We start from the raw sequence: 9,897 nt of genomic DNA on the forward strand, positions 1-9,897 counted from the left end.
GAGGGCTAGTTCAATCTCTTATTTGACTCATCTCTCGGCTGAGAGCCAGATCCTCCCTTATTTAGATTAGTTGGACTTCTTTTAATACCTTGGTCTTCTCTTGGGAACGTTTGTAAGATATATTCCCTACTAGATAAAAACCGTCTAAGAGGGGTGATTTGAAATCCTAGTAAGATCTCTTGTCACCTATGTGGGTATTTGGTTGAGACATCCTTTTATCTCTTTGTTACTTATGAACTTGTCTTATTTGTATGGTATAAAATCTTTAAGTGGTTAAGATGTCATGTAGTTATTCCTAATGATCATATGATATTTTTTTTTTTAGTTTTTTCTTTCTTTATGAGGTATGATTAAATATATGAGGGACTATATTTTGATTTGGCATGCTGTAGTTTGGTCCATATGAAAAGTCCGTAATGATGTCATCTTTAAGGGGGTCACAAAATCAACAAAAAGAGGTTAAGAATATGAGTATTATTTTGATATGAAAATAGTTTATGCGAAGACCCGGGGTGAACTATTACATCTTGACTAAATGCCTTAAGAACCCTATCCTCTTCTTGCACATATAGTGAATCGAGTGTTTGCCTTGGTTTAAATGTATGTTTTGACTTTTAATTTTTTTGACGCTACTTTGATGAGATTTGATCTGTTGACGGTAGATCTGGCGAGTTGAGATTTAACCTGTTGTCAACAAGGTTGATTTTGTTAATAACTTGATCCTTTAAGTGTAAGACCTTTTGTTCCTAAATGTTAGTTGAATTGAATTGTTTTTATTACCTATTTTTCTTTTGTTGTAATTTTTACTCCGTCTTTCATGAGTCACACACATATTTGCATAAATGGAAGAGTCTTGGCATTTTAAAGATGGTAAAATAGCATAATTGAAAATACAATTTAGAATATGAGATAAGTAATAAAGTGAAATCTTGGTAAATAAAGATCAAATTTACATTTAGATTTTGGTAGATGATGTAGATAAATCTCTTTTGATGAGAAAAAAAACTTCATAACAGAAAAATAAATCTCCAACGGTCAGAAGTCAGAACAACGTCCCTTCCGTTACTTTCATAACGGTCACATTTACACTCTTCACTACACAACCCTCTCTCTCTCTCTCTCATTCCTCTCTCTCTCTCTCTGCTAGGATCAATGGAACCCGCGAAAATCGATTGGAAGAATCTAGAATGGAACTTCGCTGTAGACGAACTCTACGAACACCTCAACGCACCCAAATTCGTCGACTTCTTGTCGCTCAATCACAACATCAACAACAACGATGATGAAGCTTGGTTTTGCAAACCTGGTTTGTTTCTTTTTCTTCTCTGTTTATGATTTTTCTCTCTTTCTTTCAAGTTAATTCTCAATTGTGTTTGTTAAAGTTTCGACTTTTTATCAATGGGTCTTACATTACTCAATTCTTGTTTTTGTTTGTTGTTGTTGTTGTTGTAGATTGCAATCATCCTAAAACAGCAGAGGATTTTCTCAGATCACCAAGCCCTTTCAAGGTTTTGATTCTTGTTTTCTACATTTCTATTTTTGTTACCTTGAGATCAAGATTTCTACTTTAGCTGATTTTCTTTTAAGATTATTTTCCCCCAAATTTTTCCGTGGCTTTCTGTGCACGTGTTCATTGTTCTGAGCAAGGTTATAAGTAACTTTCGCGGTTGCATACATGATTTCGGTTGGTAAAACTGTACCACTACCGTTGTGGCAGCTTGAATTAACCACAATTTGTTATCGACATTTCGGTTTGTACATGTGTTACGACACACAGATTGCATCTGTCTATGTGTCAATTAACCATAATTGGTTCTTTATCATAAAAATGATGAACAGCGAATCTTCTGATACAGTTTTGTCACAGCGTTTTGCTGTAACGGACTGTTTTTAAAACCTGGTTCTGAGCTTCTATATGGTGTTATTCTAGTTTTTTTACCTTGTGTTACTCTAGTTAATTGTCTTAGAAATAAGCTCTTTTTTGTAGCTTCTGCTTTCTTCTTTCATAATGGTTAGAATTAGAAACCCATTTTCTAAGAGTCTTTGTTTCTTATATAAGACTATTAGTTTCTCCCTTTTTGTAGGCTACTTTCTAAGCTTGTGTTCATTATTCTTGGTTTCTTATATGATTTTATTATACTCAATTGTTTTGTTAATTCCTTCTTTTTTTCTTCTTTTATGAAGGCTAGTAGAAGTTCATTTTATTTCTCAGAAAATCTTCCAAGTAATGACCAGAGTAAAAGGTACTTGTATCTAAACCCTTTCCCTTTTCATTGTGATTTGAGATGCTGAAAGATTGAGTCACTAATATTAGAGTTTGTGTATTTCTATAGAGATATGAAACTCAAGAGAAGGGTGCCACCCATTTCATCATCTTCTCCTCAAGATGATAAATTCAGATTCAACATAGATAGCGAAAACCAAAACCCGAATTTGGTTACTCCTCAATTAAAGTCCACGAAGGCTTTCATCAAGTCAAGTGATGAGAAGAAGAAGCCAGTTGATGACACATTGCAGGAAAACACGGTGGTGCCTTCATTGAAATCAACTCTTTCCGCGAAGAATTTGTTTTCGAGACGGCCTATTTTGAATCAAATCACAGAATTCTGCAATGAATTGAAGAGATTGGCAATAAGAGCTAGGGAGAGGGAAAATACTGAAAATTTGAACCCAATAGAGAGTAAGGAAGAGGTTGTTGTGCATGAGCAGACTCCGCCGGTTAAAGCTGTGGCAGAAAGGAAACCACTGCTTGAAATGAGTAAGGTTGAAAGATTGGAGGGGATGAGTGTTAAAGGAAAGCTAAACCGAAAGAAGTAAGTGTTCTCTCCCCTAGAATATTTGTTTGTTTTTAATTTTAGTGAGTAGTGAATGTGGTCACAAAGTAACTTGACCATTGATAATAGTCTGACAGTTCAAATCGGTTTGTCTAATCTTCGACAAAAGATGATGATAATTCGATTGACGACATTTCTATTGGTAGTACCGACACTTGAGTTCGTATGCATGAAATAGTGTCTGACTCCGATTCATGTATTGTAGTTACATTCAATTAATTATTATTGATGTTTCAATCAGAGTAGTCAATAGCGGCCAATAGAGGCACTATGCCACTATAGCGGTGCTGAGTGGAGGCCAGCTGCTATGGGAAGAGTTTTGGCGGTGCAGAACACTATAGTGGCCGCTATAGGGTAAATAGTGGGTAGTGGGCGGAGCGGTTCCCGGCCCGGAGCGGTTTCTGTCCTGCTATCCTTTTCCTCTATGTCAATTGTTCAGTGCCGGATCAATGTTTGGGTTTTATAGGTGTCTACCGAAAGCTATTTGGTCCGAATTAGACGGGCAATCTAAAAGTGAAACATCGCCAATGTTGAGCCTCTGCATAAACTATACAAATTATTAGCTAAATTATTTTTGTAGTAATAACTTGAGTTACTAACTTTTTGCTCTGGTTGAATTTACAAGAAATTGAATACCACACTAAGACTTTTTTCTTAGCTAATCACATTTGCATTACTCTTGTATCCTGCAGAAGACCAGACGAGGCAGAAAACATGCCTATAACTCTTGACTTGGAGAATGTAAGACACAAGAGGGAGAATAATATCTTACAACAGATTCGAACAAATCCTCCGTCTCCTCAGTGCTTCTCTGCAGGACTCACTAAACCTAACCCTTCAAAGGGTTCCAGATCCCGGCTAATGGTATGTTCAAACTCTACAATTAAACTATTCTTATTGATTGATGATGCCTTACTTGCTAACATTAGATTAGACAAAATCAAACTATACCATCATCTTATTGATTGTGGAATGTACATTTCACATCGGCTGCCATACCGATCTTATTGATTGTGGAATGTACATTTCACATCGGCTGCCATACCGAGTTGGTTATTATCAATGCCGCAAACTTGAAGAATGCTTTTGACAACATATACTTTTGAAATCGAAGTGTCTGTCTGTACTGTGTTATGTAAGAGTTGAAAGTTTCTGATGATGAAGCTTATCATGCAGGAGAGAGGAATACTTGAAGGAGTTGAGCAAAACAAAGAAGTTGCAAAGGACAACAGCAAAAGTATTACAGTAAATGATGGAAGAGAAACCAAAGCCTTGGACATGTTTTGGTTCTTCAAGCCTTGCACAGCAATGTCAAGCTGAATTTCACTTGAAATTACTCCGGCTCAAAAGTGATTATAAATTCATTCATTCTTTTATTTCTTGTATCATATAAGAATTTGAAACTGATGATTCAATACACTTGTACTGAACCTAAGATATATCAATAAATTGTTATCTACATATTTGCATGTGACTTATTTGAGGGCTTTTTTTTTTAATTTATTTATTTTGTAAGTCAAATTGCAAATTGCAGGCAAACAGATATTAAATTGTCCATGAGTAAAATACACGAACGAAATTTCTGAAAGTTCATTTCAAAATTTTTGATAATAGATCAAATTTTTGATATAAATTTTTTATTGATTATTTTGAAAAAAAATTAACAAACCGGATTTTTCAAAAAATTCGGCATTGTCTTATTTTTCCGGATTTTTTAGAATTTCGGTATTCATATTCAATAAACAAAAAAAAATTTAACACTATCGAAAATTTCGAAAATGCTGTAGTTTATTGGGAAATTCGAAAAGTGTTATAGTTTATTATAAATTTTAAAATTTTTGATAGTGTAAAATTTTTAGATTTTTTTTTGAAAATACTGGTATTTTTCTTCAATTTTTTTTTCCAGAAATATTCATTTTTTATCAGAAATTTCAGAAAATTTCGTATTTTTTGATAATTTTTAATAAGCGCAATAGAAAATCTCAATTTTTTTCCAAGAACATAAAGGTAATAGCGCCACTATATGGGAGGGTCAACTTTAATTGTGGGGGTAACAAATTAAAACCTCGATATGAACTAGCCAACCAAGCACCCCGATTAACACAATTCCAACACAATATGGGAGGGTCAACTTTAATTGTGGGGGTAACAAATTAAAACCTCGATATGAACTAGCCAACCAAGCACCCCGATTAACACAATTCCAACACAGTGATGCACCAAATATAAATTCAAGCACAATAACTACCTAGCAGTGGAGAATTAGAGGACAAGTACCAATGAGACACAACAAAATAATCGATTAGATTTGTTATTTATCCAATTCCACGAACTTCTTTGTGTTGATTCTAACACTTACTCCACCAAAACATCTTTGTTATTGAAGACTTCAACCTCCAATGCGCCGCTGCACCAAACATAAGTTTCAGGGTAATAACTACATAGTAGTCGAGAATTAGGGGACAAGTACCAATGGAACACACAACAAAATAATTGATTAAATTTGTTATTTATCCAATTCCATAAACTCCTTAGTGTTGATTCGAACACTTGCTCCACTAAAACGTGTATGTTATTGAAAACTTTATCGTTTCTTGTTTTCCTTATGCTCAAAATGCAAGTAAGTCACATCACTTTTAATTTGTTGGCATGCGATCTTTCATTCCCAAATAAGGCTTCAAATAATACAAGATGGGACACACATTCCCTTTTAAATATTGTGGATACGCTGAGCCAACTACAAATCATATACCATGTAGCTGCAAAAATCTGACACTAAAAAAAGGTTAGATATTGTTTGGTCTAAACGGCATCCACCAACGCATCGATGTGAATCTAGACCAATGATACCCTTGCTAAGTTCTCTTTAGTTGATAGCATATTATGGAACATTCTCCATACTAAGTAGGACACTTTTGAAGGCATCACTTTGTGCCAAATCTTTGACCAAAAACCATTAGATTTTTTCCTATTTTCAAGCATCATTACCATGTAACTCTCCTTAACCGAATATTGTCCAGCATAGTCTATGACAACTACATCCAAGTTACAAATATTTCTCCACCATAACAAACCTTTTCCATTATTTATATTCAAAAACTGTCGATCTCACCATATCTACAAGCCATGTTCTATACCACATGCCATTCATCTCTCGCATGATTTTCCACCTCCATTTATCCAAAAGGTCCTCGTTAGAAACTCTCAAAATTTTTATACCCAAGCCTCCCTCATTGTTTGACTTGATAATCCTATCTCATTTTACCCTGTTTATTTTCCCCTAATCCTTTATTCCACCATACAAGAAATTTTTAAATATAAATTTAAGTTTTTAGACAATACCTGACGGAGCTTTGAAAAAGGAGAGGAAATATACTAGAAAAGTTGATAGTTCTGTTTGCTAGAACCTTTGCTAAAACCTTATAGATGCAGCCTATTAGAAAAATTCTGATAGTTTTGTCGGATTCTTCTTCTTTGGATTAACACTATAAAAGAAGAATTTTCTTCTCCGACTATCCGCCTATGACTATGAAACTCCAACATAATTATGATCAAATTAGTTTTGATATCATCCTAAAGTTCTTTCACGAAGCCAAAATTCACTCCATCCGACCATGAACTCTTTGAGGAGTTGTTTTATGTTTCAGTTTTTAACTCTAGGAAATGAGTATTTTGATACCCGAAAGTCCAAGAGTCAAACTATTTAACCACTTAAAATATAGATTATCATTCAATTTAGTCCCTCTGCCATAACATATTGTTAGAAAATATTGAACCTTAGATATGATGTTAAATTGTTAGACTGTTAGTGATGACGTCAGCAGTCCTTGTTGATTTAGTCTTTAATTCTATTAATAAGTGTCCTAGTTGTCATACCCCATTTTTGTCCCTACCCCGATACAATTTTCATCTGATCCATGACCCTACTGCACATGCATACATTCATTATTTAAAATAAAATTGGTAATCGATTATCCTAATCAGGGTAACCGATTAACCAGACCAAAAACTGATTTTTTGGCTATTTTGGGACTGTGTAACCGATTACCCTAATCAAGGTAACCGATTACACCTGCGCAGACAACATAAATGGCTCTGTTTTTTTACACAAAGGACCTTTTGGTTCACCCACTTCAACCCCTTTGCTTCCCCTATAAATAGAGCATTATCCTCACTCATTTTTCAAGCTTGAAAGCCACAAAACCTCTGCCCAAATCACCTTCAAGCTCCCTCTTTTCAACCTAAACCCTAACTCACCCAAACCCTCTTTTCTTCTTTGAACCACCCAACCACCATGTAAAAAATCCACAATCTCTACACAGCAAAAACAGTAGCCAACTTGTGACCTTCACTTACATAATCATTCACCATCACCATATAAACATACACCTTCCTTCTCTTCCATTTTCCTACCACAACAACCATAGCCACCCTCTTCCAAGCTTTTTGCTTCATTCTCAAATCCAAACACAACAATAACCTAGTTTTGACACCACACTCTTGGTAATATTTTGGACTCAAACTCCTTAACATTTTTGGTTTTGTTTTATGTTTGAAAATGAGTTTTTACTCTTGGGTTGTGTTTTGAGAGAAATTTGAGTCAACTTTGAGACAAGTGGTTTTTGTTGGGTTTACACCCTTTTGGGGATTTTTTTGCTCTTACTACTTTTTATCCAGCATTTTCAATCAAACTTTGTTTCTTGTTATCATTTAACATTTATTGTTGACTTGTTGTTACATTTATTTGGTTGATGAGTTCTATTAGATCATGACCATGGTTGTTTAGAGTTGATTAAATCTTCAATACTTCAAACCTATTAATGGTTGATCAATAGATCATTCATGATACTTTGAGGCATTGATAGATTGCCTCTATTTCAACCATATTTGGGTCATTTGATACATATATGAAACCATTTCCTAAACCTTGTTTCTTGTTATCATTTAATATTTATTATTGACTTGTTGTTACATTTATTTGGTTTATGAGTTCTATTAGATCATGACCATGGTTGTTTAGAGTTGATTAAATCTTCAATACTTCAAACCTATTAATGGTTGATCAATAGATCATTCATGATACTTTGAGGCATTGATAGATTGCCTCTATTTCAACCATATTTGGGTCATTTGATACATATATGAAACCATTCTCTTTACATTAACTTGTTATTCTATTTGCTTATTGTTATTCTACTAACCACTAACCATTAACTACTAATTTCTAACATTTATATTATTGTGCTTTACTTCCTTGCAATTTATTTTATTGTTCATTTACATTCAAGTACTCATTATCATCATTATTGTACAAACTCATCATGCATGTTTATTTACTTGTTATTTATTTTATTGTCATAATACTTTAAAAATAACAAAAACATGATAAAATGGTAAGGCCAAAAATATTCACTCCACTCTTAATCAACTTGGACTTAGAGGATTTCATCTTAGGACCTTTGCTTGGAAGTCTTCCTTTACTCTTTGAGATACATTGTAAACACTTGGATTTTCATCAGTAACTTACATGCATGTTGTAAGAATGGCATCATGACACCACCTTAGGGGGACATGTTTGTAAGACCATTATCCTTTGTTTAGCTTAGGTCACTTTAGCACACAAAAGGTTTTCTCTTGGGCTACCTTACAATGAGACTCTTTAATTCCTTGTTGGTTACTTTGCATTCACGTTGCATAAGCTGGAATTCATAAGCAATCTTATTTCGAGACCATTTTCATAATTCAATTCATATGCACATATAAATACAAACCTCGGTCAACATCGAGTGCGCCTTTTCCATTTTCCAACACCCTTGTAAGTCGATCGCTTTTAAAGCATCGCCATCAACCTCACATAGCTTACTCTTGGGATTTCTTACAATGAGACCTATTCGATTTTTATCAAGTAGAAGAGCAATACACTAAATAAATTCACTTCATTCAAAACACAAATCTAAAACCTCGATCCAACGTCGAGTATTTTGTCTCAAACTCAATTGAAATACCCCAATCATAATCAGACACCATTTTATAAGAAATAAAAGGGGAGATGACTTTGAGTCTTCAATTTTCTCTCATCGATTATTTGAATACAAGTTCTTTTACTTGTTTAGTCAAATAATTGTCGTTCCTTTACAAACCTCCAAACCCCGATTAAATCAAAATATTTTTTACAATAAGTTGAATGAAAAAGGAGTTGACTTTGAGTTTTCAACTTCACTCCTCAATTGGACGAATACGAGTTCTCTTACTCGATTAGTCGAACAATTGTCATTTCTCCGCAAACATACAACTTAATCAAACCACTTTCATAACAAATTATGCGAAAAGGGAGATGGTCTTGAGTCTTCGATTCCTCTCCTAAAATGCTTGGATATGAGTTGTTTTACTCAGTCATTCGAGTATTTGTCGTTCATACTAAAATACGTCAATCTTATACAACCTTATTTTCATAAATACTCAGATGAAACAGAGAGTGGTTTAGAGTCTTCTATCCCCTTTCTCGGTTATTAGGATACGAGTTGTCTTACTCGATTATCCGAGTATTCGTCATCCATTCAAAATACCTTAATTATCACCAAATCCTTTTACAATTAAGGATGAAGCAGAAAACGGTCTAGAGTCTTCTATTCCCTTTCCCCGACTGTTAGGATACGAGTTGTCTTACTCGATTATCCAAGTAATTGTCATCCAACCAAAAACATCTCAACCAATCAAAACATCCAACATATTAATCCAACTTGTCACCCTCGTGTGATCAAAACTCTTTTCAGAAAGAACACTGTTTAATCTCTTCTAACGCACACAACAAACTAGTGCTTAAGCCTCCGCCGAGAGTAGACAAGCCAACGTTTAGCCTTTAGAACGCGATCTAAAACAACTGTTCACTAAAAGACACCAACCAACCGTAGTTCCCCGAACTACGAATGCTCTGATTTCCTTATTTAAGGATACGTAGGCAGGAGATTGCTGTATCTTCGCGAGAACACTAATAAAAAACCTCCCCCTTCTCCTTTCTGAGGTTCTCATCCATTTCTACTTTCAATATTTTATAACCCAAGGA

General features: G+C 34.5%; 1 protein-coding gene across 1 annotated transcript; it reads left to right on the forward strand.

Moving 5' to 3' along the window:
- Positions 1 to 1,029: 1,029 nt before the first annotated feature.
- LOC127085566 (uncharacterized) lies at positions 1,030 to 4,312 on the forward strand. Its single transcript, XM_051026076.1, has 6 exons — positions 1,030 to 1,306; positions 1,453 to 1,508; positions 2,185 to 2,243; positions 2,334 to 2,813; positions 3,527 to 3,698; positions 4,011 to 4,312. The coding sequence occupies exons 1-6, from the start codon at positions 1,153 to 1,155 to the stop codon at positions 4,152 to 4,154; spliced, it is 1,065 nt and encodes a 354-aa protein (XP_050882033.1). The 5' UTR covers positions 1,030 to 1,152; the 3' UTR covers positions 4,155 to 4,312.
- The last annotated feature ends 5,585 nt before the right edge of the window (positions 4,313 to 9,897 follow it).

This window comes from Lathyrus oleraceus, chromosome 5, assembly GCF_024323335.1.
Source record: "Lathyrus oleraceus cultivar Zhongwan6 chromosome 5, CAAS_Psat_ZW6_1.0, whole genome shotgun sequence".
In the NCBI taxonomy this organism is placed as follows: Eukaryota; Viridiplantae; Streptophyta; class Magnoliopsida; order Fabales; family Fabaceae; genus Lathyrus; species Lathyrus oleraceus.

What these genes read in the sequence shown, in the direction of transcription:
- LOC127085566 (XM_051026076.1), top strand. Translation starts at nt 1,153, where the DNA reads ATGGAACCCGCGAAAATCGATTGGAAGAATCTAGAATGGAACTTCGCT. An exon ending in GATCACCAAGCCCTTTCAAG is followed by an intron (nt 1,509 to 2,184) that starts GTTTTGATTCTT and finishes TCTTTTATGAAG; the next exon opens with GCTAGTAGAAGTTCATTTTA. An exon ending in GGAAAGCTAAACCGAAAGAA is followed by an intron (nt 2,814 to 3,526) that starts GTAAGTGTTCTC and finishes TGTATCCTGCAG; the next exon opens with AAGACCAGACGAGGCAGAAA.